The 21,973-nt window shown below is 38.4% G+C and overlaps 1 protein-coding gene across 3 annotated transcripts in view; it reads right to left on the bottom strand.

Moving 5' to 3' along the window:
* LOC147311907 (inactive dipeptidyl peptidase 10) overlaps positions 1 to 20,611 on the bottom strand; it is a 145,363-nt gene extending 124,752 nt beyond the window's left edge. For 2 of the 3 annotated variants that reach the window (XM_086266235.1, XM_086266234.1), the window contains exon 1: positions 20,119 to 20,610. In XM_086266235.1, coding sequence (XP_086122361.1) covers positions 20,119 to 20,175 — 57 coding nt within the window. In that variant the 5' untranslated portion in view covers positions 20,176 to 20,610. Of the gene's footprint in view, positions 1 to 20,118 lie in introns of all 3 variants that reach the window. The other variant, XM_086266236.1, reaches the window with a different exon arrangement.
* Between the last annotated feature and the right edge of the window lie 1,362 nt (positions 20,612 to 21,973).

The following is a 21,973-nucleotide window of genomic DNA, read 5'->3' on the forward strand; positions in this document are numbered from 1 at the left end:
AGAAAAAACTACCATCTTCCTTTCCAGCTCCATATTTTTAATTTTGGAAATTCAGTTCAAAATAGTCTTTATCTGTCTTATAGCTGGGCCTTGGTCGAGCCCCTCAGTTCATACAGTGTAGACTCTTGTATCGACTCCCCTTAAAAGCCCCTCACAAAACAAAGTTAAAGAAAATAGGGGAAAACATAGGTGCCATTTAAGGCCTTTAACTTGTTTTAATCATAGCTCATCATGTCTGGTGTTTTATTTTGCCTTTATATTATCATTCCATCATTTGATATCTGTTACATAAAGTGTTTGCTTACGTCACATTTTTGATCATAGTATAAAGCAGGCTGCACTTGAATGAATAACTTACAGTCCTGTCACACTCAAACAGTTTAAATGCACTTGGTATGATGTTCTGTTCATGCACAGTCATGCAAAATTGTGGCAATTTAATTTCTAATCAAATTGTCACAAGAGAGAGTCTAAGAGAGTCTAAGAGAAATAATGGCCATTAACATCAGGTTCTCAAACTGAACACATTGAGACTGCATCAGTGTACAGAACATTTAGCTTCACAGAGGCGGTTTATTTTCAGTGTTTCTTCTTCAGATTCTTTTAAGTTAAAGAAGCCTTTCAGTGGTAAAAGCATTTTGTACGTGCACTCCCAAGGGAGCCACCAAGAATAAAATTTTAAAACGCCACCAGGAGAGAAGGCTGAGGCTAATCTTTTTCACTCACTCACTTTCCTCTTCCCTTTTTTCCCATTTGGTTTCTGGGCTTTTTTGTTTCCTTAGCACATTTCACAGGCATTTTCTCCAACAACAAGCCGTCCCATTTCTGAGTTACTATAGAAGCCATCCACTTTTTTTTCCCAGAGGCTGAAAACAACAGCTGTGTTCTGGAAAACCTTTCATGGGATGACAATTGCTATTTGAGAGGAGAGGAAGCACCTCCGTTCCAGTGGCTGACTTATTCAAATCACTCCTTCTGTGAACAACTGGGAAGATAAGGAAGCAGCCATATCTTATTAGGTGTAATCGTAATTGACAGGTATCCAAAAACAGATTAAGCGCACATGAGTTTATGTGTGCAACATACACAAGTATCTGTGTCTCATTTCTTTTTGTTGCAGCAAAGTAGTGCTCAGCCTGCTGAAATGTAAAGGCAGAAAATATAATCTGCAGACACAAGTATAGTACAGCTGTGTGAAGCTTTTGAAGCAGTCAGTTACTGACAGATAAAAGAAATTATACAGCAGAGCTACAAAGTTATTTTCCATTTTCTGACAAGAAAAATCTAGACTAGAAATATAAACTAAAATAATTATGGAACCAGCCATGTCTAACCATCAAGAAACTGGACAGTGTTATTGTTAAGGTTAGTGTCAGTGGCAACTTACTAAGAGCCAGCTCTTTATATAGACAGAAGGATTGTAAAAATTTAGTGTACACAGGGGCAACAGAGACTCACTTGCATGCAGCCAGCAGCACGTAGCTCAGTGGTGATGACGCTATCTTTAGGCAGAATACTGAAGACTTGAACAGAAAGGGGTTAACTGTATTTATCAGAAAGAAGAACTAGGCTAAAAGATAAATATCAGCACAAACATAGTTGTTGAAACTGCCCCCTGGTGACAATACACAGCTACAACATCTAGACGTAGATCTGTCTTTCCAGAACTTTCTAGTTTTTGACTCTAATGGGACTGTAATTTATAAAAGGAGCATCATGTTTAAACTAGCGATATCATCCTCGTGACCTTGTGTGATAAACACAATCACATATTGTCACAAGTTTAGAAATGCATTCCATTAATATATTTTGTCCCACTGTATGTATTCTTAGGAAATAAAAGGTAAATAACTGGTCTGAGCTGAAAATAGTTGAAGTTGTTCTGGAGGTAAATATATGCACAACGCCTTACTGAAATAGTTTATGCATATTTTTATTTATTTTTCCATCTTTTCCATCATTTAATTGTTGCATCTTTTCAAGTCTGAAATGAGTCATGCTAACCAATGCTGAACTTTTCTTGATGTGATAAATGCAAACTGTTAAATGGGACATTACTCATGCCAGGAGGTGCGGTAGTGTGATGGTTTTTGGCTCAGCATCACACTGGGTCCAAATCACCTCAGTGCTCATATAAATGGATTTAGTTTCACGCCCCTTTTATCCAGGAAGTGTGCTTAATTGGTAGGATTGGTGAAAAGAAAGATCTCAAAGCTGCAGAATGGCCAGTTTGATGCTAAAAATACACATTTGAAAAGTAATTTCCATTTGCTCCCAGTCAAGGGGTTTAGGCACCATCTGGTGTTCCTAATAAGTTCATAATGATTCATTACCTGCTTTAGTTACACTCTTGAATAGTTATGAGATGAGACTTCACACAGCATCACTTCAGGACCTTAATATTGCTAAACCCACCAAGGTAACAAAACTACTGTTCAAGAAGGCATTGACTGTGGGATTAATTCAGTGTACTTCCACTGTACACAGAATGAAGATGGATCAAACAGCATTCGTTATGCACGTCCTTGTAAGTCCACCTGTGTGTGAATACACATCTGCCTCTGCTAGCTGGTTAGCGGCTACTGACTAACAAAATAAGAGTGAGAAGGTGATAGTGTATTGGTTATCAAGTTTATTTCGAGACAGGGACGAGATATAAAACTATGCCCAACTGAACAAGCAGATCCATCAGTTTTGCTGATTCCTTGAATAAGAAGCAAGAAGAAATTTTTAATCTCCTGACAAATAAGGTGACTTACTGTGTGATACAGATGGTTCAAGAAGTCTGTGCTTCAGTTTTGTTGAGTGAAATTCTGTTATTTCATTAGTCTGTTCCTTACCACCAATTAACATGCACGAGTCGGTTACTCCACATTTTCCTCCTGACATGGCAGCAGCTAAAAAGCCAACTTCGAGGCTTTGAAACCAACAGGTGATGAAACGGTGGCTCCATACATCTTTTATAAACCCCCCAATGATCTGATTTTAGCTGAACAGTGGAAGCAATTAGTGTGGAAAATGAAAAGTAAAAAAAAAAACATTTGAGAAATTGAGGTGTTTTTAGCTTGTATGATTTTTATCCTTTTACTTTATTTCGCTTTGTGTTCATACTATGCAATAGCAGGTAGTGCAATATATGAAATACCTCATACAGATGGGATTGAATCTGAAAGGTTTCAGTTATATACTGTAGCTCAATTTGTGTTTTGCCCATGAAGTTATCAAAATATCATAACCATGAATGGGTCTATCTAACTTAACTTATTTCACAGTCCGTGCTTCCTCCTTAACAAATCACCCTGCTGCTGCTGGCACCACTCCCCCCCTGACCCAGATTCACACTGAACACTTTGTAAATAATAATCCAGTTTGTCCATTCAGAGTCTGCAAACGATGAGGGAAACACATCTATACATCAGGACTGAGACATGTGCCTCAGTAGCTTGGCTCCCCAGAGTGAGATCCTGTCCCCTGAGTGAAATCTGGAGTCGGCCCACTCTCTGCCTCTGCAGCTCTGCTCCCTCCCCGCACTCTAAGTCTGGATGAAATTCATCGCTTGCAGACACAGCTTTGTTCTATTTTGATACAGCCATGGCATCCTCTACATTTCTCCCTTTGACAACTTTTTTACATTTCTTCTTACTCTCTTGCCATCCATTGCTCTCAAACATGTCAGTACTTTCTTTTACCACGTTTTAAGTATTGGCATTTGTCTCCCTACACTGTTAAGCTCATTAACAGCGACTATTTATGGAGAGGTGAAAGACACGCAGGACAAAAATAATTAAATGGAGAAGACACATTTTACTATGGTGAAACACAAAGTAAATCTTTTTCTGATTTTTTTTGTGATCATCGAAAACCTCTTCCTGTCTAACAGCACGTAGAGGAGACCTGCATGTTTTCCATTCAGTGCACCGAGTCTCATCCACATTGTCAGGAATTATACAACCTCACCTTCAGATATTCAAATGCTTCGGTGTAATTACACCATGGACTGTTTAAAAGACCTGACATTTCAGGAACTTTGAAAGGAAACAAATTATCATAATTGCAGTTTGAATCTGCATAGCACAAAATTTAATGACAGCTCAAAACAATTAATTTGTTTGGGGGGGGGGAAGAGTTGGTGTGACCTAGTTTAGAAAGTTAGTTGTTTTCTATAGGATGCTGTTTGTGTAACAATGCATCACTCCTGAAAATAAATAATTTTAAGGGACTCACAATTATTTTTTTTAATTTTCTTTCTTTCTCTTCTGCAAATATTAAAGGTCATCATCAGCAACAAATTATTATTCTGCAGCTGATGATTTACCTGATAAAAGGAACATTGATGTTTTTAAGCATTTTATTATCATTTCTAATTATATTCTAAGGTTTGGAATGAGGTCATTCAGAGTGGCCCAATTTCCTAAAAGTAAACAAATACATAAAAGTGATAGAATGTGTCGTAACCAGAGATGGGCAGTAACGTGTTACTGTAATCTGATTACTTTTTTCAAGTAACGAGTAAAGTAAGGGATTACTATTGCAAAAACAGTAATTAGATTACCGTTACTTTCCCGTAGGAACGCTGCGTTACTGCGTTACTAAAACCGTGATTTTTTTGCCAGAATGTCTCAAGACAATGACGTATAAGCGAGTGCGACGTTTGTGACAACAGATCAACAATGGGAGAGAGTATGAGCGTGCAGCGTTTAAAGCGTGGAAGTACTGACCTTATTTTGAGTTTGATTCCATAAACAGTGACAAAAACATTAGTGTCCGTTGTGCGTGGGAAGAAAACTTATTTTTACAGCGAAAAAAAACCCTAAACAAGCTCCGAGTGCGCAACGACGTAATGGGAAATTCACAGAAACTCGCGGATTCTTCAACTGACCGCTGCGGCACACCTGCACCAGAGCAAACCTCCGCCTACCCCACTCCTGCTTTACAGGTGAAAATAGAGCAACAGGACCGCTAGTCTTTGATTTTATTTATTTTCTGCTGTGTTTTACTTGCATCTATTTGAAAGACTGAGTGTAAACACAAAAAATATTTTATTTTATGTGCTGGAATGTGCAGAAAATAGGTTTAAATGTTAAACTAATTTCTTCAAGTCAGAGAATGGTGCATATAATTTACTTTTTGCTTGATGCATAAAGTTAAAAGATTAAAACTGATAAAACAAGTTTTTTAAAAAAAAGAGACTTTTCCATTTGCTTATGTAACCCTGGTTAACATAGCTAACAACAAATAAAAGCCTGTTAGTAAAAACAGTCATAAGAAATATATTACAGGTGATAAATAGTCAATAAATAGATCATAATGGTTAGAAAATTCATTAAAAACATCAGCAATGATATAATTCATGGTATAGGATTTCATTTGTGTTTAAAAACATGTTAAAAGGGTACAGAACTTGCTAATTCATGGTGTTTTATGTTAATTCAGGTAAAATGGCTAAAATATGTGTTGAGACTCTTATTGTGAAAGGGCACGCTGCAGCGTGACTCCTGTGATTAGCCACACCCAATCGGGTTGTTCCTTCTTTTTGATGCTCGAGAGGGAGAAATGCAGACAGTCCTTGCAGAGCTGCTGCTTAAATGAGTGAAAAAATAGTAAAAATAAACCAAAAATCTACTTAAAGCCATTTTTGTACTCTGGAAAATGTATTTTTGTTTTTCCGACCTGTCCTTGCCTTGGTGACGTTGTGAACATAACCGAACGGGACTTGGTGAGTTCAGAAATTGTCTTTTATTTCATGCAAGAAATTTTTGTTGTATTATATTGCTCATTTCATGCAAATGGAGAGCCAAGGTAGCAGATTTATGTTGTTTTATGTTAAAAACGGTGGATTCGTGCTTAAACGACACACAGGCTGCAGTTCAAAGGCCTTTGACGGTGTTTCAGCGCGCCATATTGGCGTCACCTCATTTACGGCTAAATAAGCTGAAAAAAACGGACTTTTACTGTTATTTAAGGGCTACCCGTGTGTTATTTTCGAATGTTTATGCACTTTAGTTTGTTGTTATGGTAGGCCATTAAGGTTTGGATCGGGAAATGCCGAGCTAGAATCGGAGTTTGATCCGCTGAGCGAGAAACAAGATGGCGAGCCACCCACGGACCCATTGAACTGTACCGAGCAGGAAAAAGGAAAACGCCCCCTGCTGGACGTTGAGCTCTTTCGCTGATAAAACTGGTAGGATTAATCCATACACCTCTGCAAAAGAACAGCGGACTTTTCAAAGCACTGGATAATCATTCGGAGTAATTCCAGGACTAATAGTTAAAGGACACAAAGACAACTTTCTTTTGTTTATTTGTTTGTTTAAGGGATTTATTCAGCCTTTTGCTGAATTGTTTTCAGTTTTACATTTATTTATTTATTTTTGTAATTTATTTTGGTCAACCTTACATTTTAATGCTGTAATGGTGTTAATGGAAATGTAAATAATTTTGTTGGGTTAAAACAAAATAAGAACTGGTTGAGAATTTAAAGGTGAACCTAGACCAAGATTAAATTAAATCTTGGGCCTAAAGAACCGAACTTGATTTAAAATAACACAGTGTTAATGCAAATAGATCAAAGGATAAACTTGAACTTAGAACTTGAAATAAATAAAACAATAACCTAGGTTGAAAATAACATCCTTCTAAAGCCAAATAAAAGGTTTTGAGATAAATAGGATGAACTGACAGAACATACTGAACTAAAAGGGGGGAAAGAAAAACCTTGTTTTCTTAAATGTGTGATGTTGAATGTTTTATGTAATGTGTCTATAACTGTCTATTCTCTGTCTTCACAAAATAATAAGCCGGCAATTTAAACGTATTTACTGGTCTGTGGTCTTTATTACATGCTACGCTCATTACTGCTCTAGTAGTCGAACCTAACTGGTCCTAGTATACTGTAACGACTCCAGAAGTGTTACACTTACATTTTGTATGATGGATTATGCAGAAAAAGTAGAATTGGGCTGAAAGATCTATTGCTTTATCACCTATTCAGGTTTTTAAAAAGTGACTAAGTAACGTATTACTTTTGAAAATAAGTAATCAGTAAAGTAACAGGATTACTTTTTGGGGGAAATAATCAGTAATTAGTTACTGATTACTTTTTTCAAGTAACTTGACCAACACTGGTCATAATACTGTTGACCATTTGTTTTGCTTTTTTCATTTCTTGTTTCAGCATTGGCTGTTTGTTCACTTCCTGTTTTGCTTTGGTAGATGTTTTTCTTATTTCTTTTTGTTGTTGTTGCTGCTATAATTTTTCTTTCCTCCTTCGTGTCTGTTTAACCTGCCATCATTCCTTTCACCTCCAAATTACTTTCACAAACATATTTATACCATCTTGTTTGTCATCCTTTAGCCAGTCCATGTATAAATAGTCCTGCCTTCCATTTGTCAAAGTGTCTGCTATGCTCCTCTCTTTTGTTTCTGCCTTGCTTTGCCTCTGTGTGGTTTCTGTTCTCTTTATCATCTTTGTATTCTGGTTTTGTTGAACTTTGTCTCAATAAAAGTTTGCCTTTAGTTAAATATTCAGCTTTATCTCTACAGTATACTTAAAAAAAATGTATACTTTCATAATTCAAGTTACAAAAAAACAGTAAAATGGAAAAGTATGTATAGCTCTACATTCGCCACATCCTAAAGGATTATAATGTTCTAATAAATTACATGGCTAAAAATGATTGACAGGTGGAATCTTTCTTATTTAACCTTCTGAAACCTGATATCCCAGGTCTCATGTCCTCTTTGTATGATAGCAACATGCACTCCAATAGCAAAAAGCTTTATAAGACCTTTAGAAAATAAAAGTGCCTGGATTGCTATGAGTCTGGCAAGGAAATTGAGAAATTCTTCCAGGATATTCTGGCCCAGCAACAGAGTAGCAAAGCAAACTGTCTGATGCAAAACAAAGAGCTCCTAAATTTTATCACAGCATCTGCAGGGTCAAAGTACATGTGTCTACAATCAGTAAGAGGCTGCACCAATTTGACCTGCATAGGAAGTGTTCCAGGAAAGTCTTTGCTGGCCAAAAACAATGAAACACTACAGTTTGCTAGAGAACATACAGAGAAAGAGTGGACAAAGATTTTGTATTTATTCATTGGCCACACGAATGGTTGATCTGTTTGATGCTGGCCAAAGACCAACTGGTTAACTGGTGCAAATGTTCTGGTTTTGGTTGATTAATATCTGAAAATGAAAGCTGATAGGATCACAATCCAGTTTAAAGGTCCATACCTAGTTCAGACCACCAAAAAAAGGTTCCAAAAGAAAACGTGTGTGGTTATGGAGTCTGTTAAGTCCAACAGAATGTGAACAATATCACAGCAATCTAGAAGTCCAAGACTACTTCCCACTTCCTATAAATCCTATTGTATAGACGCTTTTATACTTCGTGTCAATTCAAATGAAACATTTAAAACTGAAAGTGGTATGGCTCAATGACGGTTCAATAAGTGTTATATAACTACATTTAACATTATGCAACTGACATTTTAAGACATGCTAATCAGTTTCATTCAACCAGTAGCTAGCTGAATACATTTATTCATATATTCATAAATTTATGACCTTGTTCATTCCATTTCTCTCTGTGGCTTCTACATACCAGCAGCACAGTGAACACAGTAGGCACATGTACAATCTTTAGGTTGCCAAACCTTTAATTCAATTCAATTTTATTTATATAGCGCCAAATCACAACAACAGTCGCCTCAAGGCGCTTTATATTGTACAGTAAATCGTACAATAATAGATACAGAGAAAAGCCCACAATCATATGACCCCCGATGAGCAAGCACTTTGGCGACAGTAGGAAGGAAAAACTCCCTTTTAACAGGAAGAAACCTCCGGCAGAACCAGGCATAGGGAGGGGTGACCATCTGCTGCGACTGGTTGGGGTGAGAGAAAGAAGACAGGATAGAGACATGCTGTGGAATCTTTAAACAGATAATATCTGCCTCTTCCTTCTGGTTTATGGTCAAACCAAAAATTTTCATGACATTATAAAGACACCTTCTTGGGTTGGCTAATGTCCCAGTATCTGTGCCCTACGTTCTGAATTCATCTGTTATTTGTAGTGATTGTAAGTGATTTCCTCACCACATAGACTGCATGCAAAATATACACTCAGTCACCACAAGTCTCAGTGTCACATGTCACGAGAAAAGGATGGATCTGACTGAAAAACTGAAGGATATTGCACAACCATATAGTAATGTCAGCAACCTTTCAGTCAAAAACTCACAACATACCCTGCATTTCTCTTCAGACTTGAACAGGGGCCACAAACATTATGCAAATTGCAAATAAACCTATAAATTCATCAAGACAGTGTTTCCTGAAGTCATCGATCAAGTGAGTTGAGGGCCGACCTATATACAACTGAACCTCTTGGAAACCAGAGACATTGCCCCCTGCTGGCCATTAGAAAGATGGTCTGTCAGCTCTTTCCGGGACAGTGGCGCAGCTGCCCCTCTGTTGGTCTTCCTTGGTCTCTTGTGTTCTGGGGGCCTCTGGATGTCTGGAGTTTTGATCTCCTCCACACCTGCTTCACGCCCTGGAGGACGGGGCTGTGGCCCCCCCACACCCTCTAGCAGATTATTACATGAAGGAACCTTTTAAAAAAACAAAAAACAAGCGCGTCCATGCTCACAGGTGTACACACGGGTGATCACACCCACAAACTACACCCTTTTTGGCTCCTACCTCAAAGCACACTGTGTTCTGTTGATCTTATGTGCTGCACAATAATGTTTAACATTTAGTATTTACTGTCATATTCCCATATATCATTGTGATGTTGTTTATTCTATTACTCTTGTTCTCTTCTGCTTGCTTTCTTTTTTCTTTCTCAGCAGGTGATCCAGGTGATTGATATATGCATTTTTTTTTCTCTGCCCGTTCTGTTGGTTTTTGTCTTTTGCCCTTCTCCCCCGTCCCTCTTCTCAGCTGTTTCTCTTTCCCTCTTTCTTTCTCCCCTTCTTTCCCCCAGTCAAGTCTGTCCCGTATTCAGTAAGTGAAAATAAAATAAACAATAAAAGGTGAATCAAATGGACCATTACGGCAAGGCTGGGATGGTCAGTTTGGTAAAGTAAATCCGTTGGGCATCTTTCTTTGCCTTTAGACAACAATTCTGATGGCAAAAGAGCCAAACGGGACAGGCCAAAAAAAAGAAAAAAAAAAAAAAAGAAAGATGGTCTGTATTTGTATAGCGCTTTACTTGGTCCTAAGGACCCCAAAGCACTTTACACAATCATCCACCCATTCACACACACATTCACACACTGGTGATGGCAAGCTACAGTGTAGCCACAGCCGCCCTGACAGAGGCGAGGCTGCCGGACACTGGCGCCACCGGGCCCTCTGACCACCACCAGTAGGCAACGGGTGAAGTGTCTTGCCCAAGAACACAACGACCGAGACTGTCGGAGCCGGGGCTCGATTACAAGACGAACGCCCAACTCTTGAGCCACGATCGCCCCACATCCAGCCACTTGAGCTCCACTTTACAGACCCAGAAGCTTTATCAATCTTTTGTATAGTCTCTGCTGTATATCAGCATCATCATTACCTTCTGGTTATTCGCAATGCAATCATTAATTAAATATACAGAAATAACTGAGGAAGAAATCAGGATGAGCACCTGCAGGGAGGAACGCACTAAATTATGTTGAGCAACACTTTTCAAATTAGCATTATTTAAAGATGAAATGGCATATGAATAAAAAGTCAATGTGCATGTTACCACTTTGTTTTGCCCTTTGTGTGTCATTTCACCACAAAACTGATACCCTGACCTTTTCTAAACTCCCATGACGGTCTGTTGTACATTTAACAATGTTGCTACAGTTGCTCCCTGGTCTCATACTGCCAGGCAGCTTAAGAGACTGTTGACCTTTTCACACTTGCCCTTTATCAACGCGCTGCCTCCAGGTCAGCCTTTCATCAAACAGTACTCAGAGAAACCTAATCACACTGATCTGCTCATTGACTGCCTTATTGGCTCCTTGCTTTCTGTCTTGTAATCAATATGTCCAAACCTGCCCTCCATTCAAGAATGACACTAGATCTAGGGTCACTAGATTTTATTAGATTTTAGACTCCTGCAGGGACGGTCCAGTCACATTTTCAGTGTCTTTGTTACCAGTTTTGCTGTTACTGAAGCAGAAATCCAGACACAAAAAGAGGGCCCTCTTCTGCTGCAATCCTGTCTGTATTAATACTCTTGCCCATTAGCAGCTTTAGCATTTTATAAATCCAATTCACCTCTAAGTATTGGATGACAGCTATTTATGAACACTACATTTTATGGCATCGACTTTCAGCATGCTTTTATTTTGGGCCGAAACAGTTTTCTACTCCATTTGAACACAAAATCAAAGCATTGTACCAAACTGTGTCCTGTCTTATGATTGACGGGAAGAGGTGTCGCCCCTTGCTGAATGGTTGCCTGATTGCTGAGTTTGGCTTCCAGGATTTCCAGAGGGGGCAACTGCAAAGCGTTCAATTAGGCTACATGCCTCACTGCCTCTCTTAAAAGAGCAGAAGAAAATGGATATAGAAGCTCTGGAGCTTTGAAGGTTTTTATTTATTTAATTCAAACGCCTATTAAGGGGGAAAGAATGTCAAAATTGAGATGCCAAAATTACTCTGAAGACCAACTGCAACCGCTGTAAATAACTGTCTATGAATCTTAGATGCAAACCTGGCAGCTTATTTGTGTCACAGTTTCAAGAGCTGTCGCCATTGCTGTGGCAGCAGAGTGGAACTGAACTCTGGCAGGGAAAGCAAACATGTTTGTGTCGATGGCAGTTTGCAGTCAGCCTCATCGACAGATAAAGGTGGACTGTGTAAGATGTGGAAGTGCCTCATAACACAGATTCCCACATGGTAGTCAAATTGAATTGCTGTTCACATGCACTCCAGAGTTTCATTTCTCCAACCCCAAAAGAAAACAGCTTTACGCACTCTATGGGATGAGACCCATACTTCGAAAGCACAGTAACTCTGAGATTGACATCAACAAAACATACTCTATATCACTAACATATTAGTGTTAAATTGTCCCGTAATGAAAACTAAAAAAATATTATTTATGTACTTCTTGTTAGTACTGTCAAAAGTGTCCAAAAGGCGTATGTGGTCATTCATTCATTCATTCAAGTCCGACACAGCTTTGGACCATCTGAATACTGCACATCTGCAAATGTAAAAGATGTAACTACTCATACAGATACAAATGATAGAAGGTGTCATTTAAAAAAAATAATGTGGGATCCATGAAGCTTTTCCCACTAGTCAATTCATAAAGCTTATTCAGTGTCTAATCAACTTTAAGGTTCCACAGTTTCACCATCTACTAAAAAAAAAAACCAAAGATAAATTTCCAGACTGTGCAACTTCATCTCTCAGGAACCGAGTTACATTCCTCATCGCTTTTGTCCTGTGCATTCATTTTAATTTAGTTATGATCTTATTCTTCAGAAAAAAGTATATCGGCAAAATAGGTGGCGAAAGATATCGGTCAAATAAATGAACACTGCCAATCACTGAATTTAACTGAGGTTTCAGCAGCAATTTAATACTTTGGCTGCTCATATGAAAGTTTCTAAAACAAGAGAGGGTAATGAAATCAGCACAGCTTTCTACCACGCATGTTTTATTATAATTAATTTTAACTGAAGTTTGTGCATTTAGATGAGACGTGGTCTGAGATGAGGAGACAATAAAACAAGATTTCAGACCCTGGGACTTGCTTCTATAATAACATAGACTGTATATACAGAGATGGACACGGCCATTGTAGAGCATCGAGGTAAGCAATTTGTCCATCACCCTTTCAATGTTTTGAAAGCAGACTTCTATTCCATCATGTCTTTTCCACATTAACTTTACATTTAAGATGTATCTATCTCTCTTCTATATACAGTCCATGTATAACACCACATTGGGTTAAAATGTTATTTCCTTCCTATCTTAACCCAGGATATAACCTAATCCAAGACTTGATAGGAAATTGCTGTAATATGTCACCCAGATAACATGTAATCAACATGCAAAGAGAAAAACACTCATGCCTTGCCCTCTAGACAATGATGCAATCTATCAGAATTGCCTTTCTGCCTTCCACCTGTCTTCTTAGCTTTGTGCCTCATGCGCCTCACAGAGCCAAGCAGGGAGAGCTGCTGGGAAACTGCAATCACAATCATCTCCTTTCAGAGCAAGACTCAGATTGGCTCTCCAGCTGTTTCACCAATTACAACTTTTTCACTGGCACTGACACCAGAAGATCCAAGCAATATTAAAATGAAGGCTGCTTTGATACTTCAATAAAAAATACTCTGTGAATACTGAAGTAGTGATATTGAAGTTATAAAAATTGTCTTTCTAATTAGTCCGTTTTTGTTTGTCTTTTTGTGGAACAGTAAAAATAAAGTGGTGGAAATGGAAGTTGAACAGGGCTTACCACGTTCACATACATCTGATGACAAACCCACTTTCTTATCCTGTCTTTGTTGTTTGTTTCTCCAATTACAATAGTCTCGTGGAATATAAGGAGCTTACATACAACAAGCCAACAATACAGCTGGCAGGGGCTGAGTAAGAGTTGAATCAATTTCAAGGTTTTTTTTTTTCTCATGACTTCATCATGTGGACAGCAGCCAGCGTTGTACACAAAGCTGACAGCTGGATTCATCCTAAGCTGCATTTCTGCGGTCTTTCAATAGCAATTGAAAAATAGCAATTGAAAAAAAGAAGCACAACAACTTGTCTAATATTATAACGCATCAGTAAAACTACAGTCCTTTGCTGTCTCAAACGTTTTGAGCAGTTAAAAAAATTGGTCAATCATTTGCAAAAAGCTGTTTACTTTTTAATTCCACTCTTAAATATTCTTGCATAAAATTTAATAGTGTCATGTCACCTTAAATGTTTAAGAATGCCATTCTGTATTCCCTTAGAGGATTTTCTGGTGTTTAATTCATGTCTGTTGGGTGAATCTGTGGTTTGTGCATGCACATAGAGCAACTTTGATAAAGCTTCAAGAGTTTTCACAGTTGACTGAATGTCTGAACACCCCTAGAGAGCTTGGTACAGTGTCAGAGATGCCTTTCCATATGTTGGTTTTGGTGAAAAGGTCTTGTTCATGTATTCTCCTGAAACATTCTTTGCAGGGAGTAAGTGAACAAGAGCCCGACTGTTCTGCCCATCTGTCCCACAGTGGGGACTCGCTTTGGTGCCTGGGTGTTTCTCAGGTGAGCACTAATGTTCCAAGAGGTTTTCCCTTGAATTACACACCAGACTATCTCTAAAAGAAGCATTGTTGCTCTGCATGCTTCATTGGAGGGATCCAGAAGTCTGCTGTATTTCAGCTGAACTTGTCATTCATTCTTTGGATGTGTTTGTATTTGTATTATTCATACATACAAAGCCTCTGTCCAGGAATTTCTCACCTTTCCCACACTGGAGGAAATAAATTAAAGCTCTATGAGTAGGATTTGGATTGGCATCCTACATAATAAATAAATATCCCATTTAACATCCTCGCAGCAGCTGTCTGATGTGGGAACAGGCAGGGCTCACTGCCCTTGTGAAACTGATGTTTCTGATGTTGTTGACTTTATGGATTTTATATCTGATACTTAACAGCAGGGTAGGGCTTTGGCTAGTTTATTTATATATTTATTTTCTCTTGGCGAATAAGTTGGGTGATTACTCTCTAAAAATTGAGAAAGTAATGGCTGGGTCAAAAAACCTTTAATATAAATAATTTTTGTTTAAGCAGCTGGGAATGGGACTGAAAAAGCCTTCCACCTCTCCTCAATCCACAAAGCTCCAGACCCCAATTTTTATAACACGGGTGGTAAACCCGCAGACGTACAGAGCCATGCAGCTCTTGGGCACTCTCAAATGAGAACTTACTCTTTGCCTGGCCCTCTCACCCAGGACCAGATTGCCTGAGAAGACTCTGTCTCCCAGAAAAACTGGAACATGTGGCCTGGGAGAAGGATGGATAAGAGACATTTGACTATCAGTGGTCTATACGTGAGATAGATATAAAGAAAGAGAGAGAGAGAGAAAGAGATAGCCTTGGGCACAGAGTATCTTAAGTACAATCACAGTATAATGATTTGGATCAAATTCTGCAGGTTTTCTTCTTGTACCACTGCAACATGAAGCACAGTCCAGGAAATTCAGTTTGATTAACAGATCGGTAGAAAATCTCTGCTTACATTGTGAACCATCATGCAGGCACAACTGATAGAACAGCTGGCTCACTCTGCATTTCCTTGGCATGAGCTGACATGTTGGCGCTCTTACTCAGTAGCTAGTTTGAACTTATTCCAATGAATATAAAAGGGATAAATTTTTTTTCATGCAGGGTAATGGTGGTCTAAATAAAACCTTAGTTAATTGCTCAGTTTATACATGCTAGCCTTTTTCACAACTGCATTTCAGCCTGTTGACAATACCTGCATGCAATAAGCCAAATGTATAATTCAGCTAGATTCACAGATGGTACAAAGTCTGTGTAATGTCCAATTGCTTGCATTTGTTATGTAACTGTATTCACAACAAGCGAGCAGGAATCATGTGTTCTGCCTCCTGCACTGCCTGAACCAAAAGGAGTGTCCAGTAAGGAAAACACATCTGAACCTCACTGTCTCTGTTTGGCAGAGAGAAGTGCGAGAAAGAATGACACAGTGATGTTCCTAAAGCTGTAATTTAAAAGTTACTTAGCCACTATCTATCTATCAATTACCTAACACAACGTACTACAAGAAAAAACTAATATAAATAAAATGTGATCTTCTCAAACTATAAAGAAAGGGAAATTGTTGAAATTAAGTGAATGTCTCTATTTAAAAAATTTCATGATGTGATATTATAGTATATAATATATATTATATCAGAAATCTGTTCACTATTTTATACAGATTATATCTGTAAGGAAGCTGACTAAATATTAACTGATAACTTAAGGGTGTACTTTGAACCTTCACAGACTTAAGGGTGTACTTCTTCCCACTCCCTTTCAACATGTAAATGAATCAGCAGTAGCAATATTGAAATAAATTAGCAAACAAACAAACACAACTGGGTCTTCACTTACAGTATGTTGTTCTCACCTGTTTACATTATTCAAAATGCAAAAACACTTAAACAGCTGTTGGAGGAGGACAAATCCAGTGTGACAATGTGAGGACAGATCCTCACATTGTTTTCTTTTTTTGGGTTTACAAGGAAAGATTAATGAATTTGTAGGTGTTTGAAGATGGCTCGGCCACATCCAGACACCTTCCTGACCGCTCCACTAATTACTACACATAATGTCCCCTTTGTATATATTTACCTAGTTACTGTATATAATGTTTTCTCTCTCTTTTTGCACAGTCGAGGAGCGTGTCACGACACATTTCACTGCATGTACTTGTATAACTATGCACATGACAAATAAAAGATCTTGAAACTTGAATCTTTTAATAACTAATCAGCTTTAATTGATCAGATTTACCAATAATTTGTGGTTCTTTAATTTTTTCGATATGGTAATGCTTTCTAATCCACCCAACACATATTAGCCACTTAAGATTTATCATTAACAATACCTGTAAATAGATTTGTAAGTTTCCTAATCTAGATAATCACAGTAAAGAGATAAAACAGACAAAAATGTAATAAAAACAATACAAAAAAGTTAAGCCAAACCCTAACAAATCATGCTGTGAGCATAAGGCAAACACCCACTGTTCCAAAATGCAGCATGTGCCTTTTATCTGCATCGTTCCCCACAGCAGATGGAGTCCAGCCCCAGAGCACTTTTATATCCTGGTGACATATTTCTTTTGATAACAACATGCCTGCGAGGGAATCCAAACAAAGTAAGACAATGGCAATCTGCAGTTCACAAAAAAAGTGTGTGATCATACACTTCAAGACTAAAGCTGGGATAAAGACGGATACGTAACACTTAGGAAGCTCTTTCTTAGCTGTGAGTCTTGCCTCAAGTCAATGGGTAGTCCACTAGGGATCATCAGTCTGGTAAACGCTTTATCTTTTGTTACACCTGGCTAATGAAAAATGTACATGTTGGAACATATAAAATTCAGTCAAAAATAAATACTAAACCATGCAATATATTCAGCAATTTTAGTTATGGACACAACACTGTCCTTGATAAACAAGTACTGACATGCTGAGTCACAAAATGGTTGCTGTGCTGATTCCTAAAATTCCAACACAAATCATAAAATCCAGTCTGGTAAATATATTCTAGTGAGTGCTGAAACTAAAGAACCATATCTAGCTGTTAAAAAGTCATCTTTCCAAAGTAAAAGGATCAAGCCACTGAGGGGTATATGAGGAAAAGTATGGACTTATTAACACTGAGTGAATGAATCATTCTTTATCTATATACTTTGATCCCCCAAACCTTTCATTTTTGCCCATTTCTGTACTGATTTGCATTGCCATCACAAGTCAGTATGAGACATTTTGAGTAATCCAAATGTAACATATGAGCAGACACAACTAATCTGTGTATGAACACTTGATCCAACAAGTGGTAAAAAAAGAACACTTTCCAATAAGTTACAGCTTACATAGTCACATGATGTTTCCTTTCTTTGCTGGAAAATCAATCTTTAAGTTATTTTTCTGGGAAACTCTTAGTAACAAAATCTCCATTAAGCAAAAAGACAGTGATTGGTGCATCCTGGCAGTCGTGGGTTAAAGGCACTCAACAAGTAATCGCAGCACTTTTGAGTTAGAGACTCAGAGACTCACACTCAGAATCTGTTTTCCAAAAACCCTTCATCTCTTCTCAATCCCCCACTCCAACTTCCTGGAAGAAATTTGAATCCCTACACATGATTGGGGACTTTTTAAAGAGAGGTTTTTTTGCAGGGAAATAGTAAAAACAAGTAAACAAAACTAAATCCATGTAATGTTCAGGATGTTCAGAACCTATCTTTAGGATAACTCTGTCTCAAATGTACAGCTCACATACAATTTAATAGCCTGGACCAAAGGAGGCAAGAAAATGAACAACCATGAGCAATAGCCCCGGGCAATGCATGCACATTTATTTCTCCACCAAAGCCCAAGGGGGGGCAGTGTCACAATTGTCCTCAATTTCCATTTTCTTTGCAGCTGGTTTTAATGGCCACTGAATGCTGGATGTAATGAGACAAGCAGAGACTGTAACATATAGCCAAGGTGAGTGAAATTAATTTCTGCTCCTCAGAGAGAACTCTACATTTTCAGCCACACTAGTAGTGTGAGTCTAGAAATAGAAACTTCACTTAGTTGGTCCATTTGTTCATTAATCTGTCAGTCAAACACTTCCAGGGTGATGTCTCTGAATTGACTCGACTCACTGCTTCTATATATAGAACATAAGGAGCTAATGACATTGATCTACTGGCTATAAATGCGTCACACTTTCAATTTGTTCAACATTTAATATCCTGACACAGGACTGCTTTACAGCTCAGCATATCCCAATGACCTTTGACATATCCTGCACGGGTGGTGTGGATGGTTTCCCACAAATTTATATTATGTCACTGGCAAGTATGGATGAGGTCATGTTTGGATGTGCAAGCATGTGGAGAAAAAGGAGGTTCACATGCTTTCTTAAGCTGATTATCAAATAATTCCCTTTAGCAATTTCACCATAAAACAATATTTAATATATACAGTCTCTTCAGTATACCTCTCACGCTGCATTTGAACTGTCACTTTACAGTCTGCCAGGGGAAGTCCTTGTTTGTTTCTGCATTGTCCGTAAGCTTAGAACACGGGTATATGAAACAATTCTCCACCTTCTGCAGGTTCTTGTTGGAGCAGACCTTCAGAAATGGAGAATAAGGACTATCATGGTCACCTGCATGCAGCCAGACATGCCCGTGGTCTGACAAAGAATCTGATTTAACAACAGGAGATTTAAGGCTAAAAAAGAATTTTCTGTTTCCTGTTGTATTATGAGCTGCTCAGCCATTTTAAATGCCCCAGAACGGGTCCTTTCATGATCTCCATGTTCAAACAGAGGCTCAGTCCTAACAGAAGAACCTGTTAGAACATGCGAGGTCTTCTACAAGTCTGAGTCTTTAATTTGTTCAGCTCTATTCTTTGTCATTGTTCTTCTTTTAGTGCACTGTTTTTGTGCTATTATTCAGCTCACTTTGTTCTGTGTATCTCTTTGCTTCTAAATGCTGCCTTAATCCTTTTTCATGTCTCAAAGCAGTTTGAGCTGCTTTACTGTTGAACACTGCTGTAAAATAAACTTGAAAATTGTGAGGCTCATATTCATGCACATTGTGTGAACAGTTTATTCTTTGTTTGATATCATATCCAAATCACCCCCTGTATTTATTTTTCCTGCAGCATAAAAGAATCTAACCGTGTATGCTGAGAGCACAAACATCCCTAAAGATAAAGTTTGAGCTGACCTATAAACTTTAATAATATGTAGAAGGTTGCCCCACCTTCAGGCCACACTTGCTGGCTATGAGACCTTTTTCACATTTCAGTTACTTCTGTTATCTGTTATGCAACAACCTCTCCTGTCTGACAAGCAAAATCTTTACTAAACACCTCTATACTACTAGGAAGCATCCCAAAAATAAGCCCAAAAATTCTGATAGCAAAGTCACTTTCACTTGTTTCACATCAGGAAGATCAAGGCTTCGACATTAAACGTTAATACTTGCACTGACATCTTTGACTATATAGTTAAACTCCCATAAATCATTTAATTAAGTGGATGCACCCGAGAAGCCATTTATCCTGCTTTTTGGTTAATTCATTTATCCAACATGGTGTCTGCACTAAAGGAACACAGCTACCGATCATATCTCTAAACTCTGCCTGCAGGTATCACACCAAGTGACACAGAGTCTCCGTGTCATTTAAATGACTTTCAACTTTCTCCACGTGGCTCGATTTTAAGTTACCGTAACTTATTCAAGCAGCTGCAAACTTCCAGATAAAAGTTCTATGCGTGTTTCTAAGTCTGGTAGTTAACCCACAGTGGGGTGAGTAACAAATGCATCCTCAATCAGGCAACATGGACGAGATGAAGAAAAAGAAATTCGCTCCATCTCAGTCTTTGCTTACCTTTCCCTCCACTGAGTATCTCCGAGTGTGCTGCACTGCTCCTGCGCTTTGATTCATGTTTCAGCACCGCGGACAGCTCCAGAAATAAAAACGATCCAAATCAGTCCGCAGATCGACAAACTGTAGCTGAGACTCCGCACAGACACCAACTGCCCGATACTTCACCGCTTTGCTTCAAGCTGTTTACTGGTTCGTCGTCTTCCCTGCGACACGCGTGGCTTCTCAGCCAATGATGCCTTGTGCGTAAAGACTTGCTCCGCTGGTGCGCCAGCTGTGAGTGCGAGCGGGGGACACAGCCCACTTATCCCTCACTCGCCAAGATAACATAATAAGCTAGGAACAAGCTGGTAGTCGGACAATAAACATAAATATTAAAACTTATAATCCAGCAAAAACATGCTTTTTTCTGATAAACATAACCCGATACTGGACTTGACGTGACGGGGTTACAGGCACCGGAATTAAGCCCTTTCTAAAAACTGAGATAAAAGCACGTCTTTGCATGGGGAGATTACATAACATGATAAAACTGATTACAACAGCTTCCTGCATGTTTACAGAGCTGCACATCTGCATAAGACATCTATATTCGTTTTTTTAAATTTACTTTTTTCTAGCTCCTTTATTTCACTTTCTTTTTCTTTTATCTCATTTTACTTAATTTATTGAATTTAATCTATTTTGTTATCTGTTATCCAAGTTTGTTTATTTTTTGCAAGAGTTTTGACTGCTGTAGTGGATGAATTTGCTCACTGTTGGGGGTAAATAAAGTATATTTTCTCTTTCCAATGTTTTTTCAGCATTTTTTATCCACCCTTGGAAGCCAGAGCCAGTGGCAAGATTTTGAAGTGGGCCAGTCAATCATAACTGCATTACTTTGATTGTAACTTTATTTTAAGAATATTTTGATGCTGAAAATTTTGTACCATTCATTATATTATCAGGCTTTAGCAGGACTTTTATGTCAGTACAGAGTAACCATTTTTGACTCAGATTGCAAGACAATTTTCAGGCTCTTGTGCACTTTTCATCTAATACATGTGTAAGAGCATGGAGCTCCACAGGAATCTGATAATCATGCCCGGTGTTTTCTGCACCAGATTTCTAAACTGTATTTCTCTCTGATCAGACTCCCCTGCTTTGAATACCATTTTTGGTTAATAAGGCAGAAAGAATTCAGCATGATTCACACACAAATCCTAACTGACGTGTTAATAATTAAGAACACAGGTACCCCAAGTTTACAGCATCAGTGTTGAATGAGTACAAAACTGTTTGTGTTCAGACACAAAATAATGCCATTTGTGGGTTTTTTATGTGAATCTTTTTTGCTGTGAGCCTGAAAACACACAAAGAAACGACATGAGCAGTTTTCTTTTGATGCCTCCAGATAACCACTCTTTCATCTTCACGATAAGAATCTGCTAAATAAGGACCTTAATGTAACAATCTCTGACTTCATAAAAGCTGCTTTCAGCTGCTGCCTTATTGACTGCCTCAGCGGGTTGCCCCACATGTTGATCTGGCAGATTTTTTTTTTAGACCAGATCCCATTCCTCATGCAGCCCTAAAGAGATTTGTATCTCCTCCACAGTCAGACTTATTTAGCATTGCTGAAAATGCACGACTTCGATGTATTGTGTGCACATTTTGTTAGCCTTCGCATATTTAATGCCGTTAAGTTACTTTTTAGCAAACATCTTTCACACTCGCCCCGTTCAACATAACTGGCAGAAAAACTGTCCCACAGTATGATGCTACCTCCCCATGCCTTCATCATTACTCCTTGGGTAGCTGTTGCCAAATAATTTTTCCTCACCTGACTGTAAAAAAAGCTCTTTTTTTTTTCTTTGCC

Source organism: Aulonocara sp. 'chitande type north' Nkhata Bay, linkage group LG16, assembly GCF_057382095.1.
Source record: "Aulonocara sp. 'chitande type north' Nkhata Bay isolate Kocher_YH1m ecotype deep benthic linkage group LG16, A_spYH_male_GT1.1, whole genome shotgun sequence".
Lineage (NCBI taxonomy): Eukaryota > Metazoa > Chordata > Actinopteri > Cichliformes > Cichlidae > Aulonocara > Aulonocara sp. 'chitande type north' Nkhata Bay.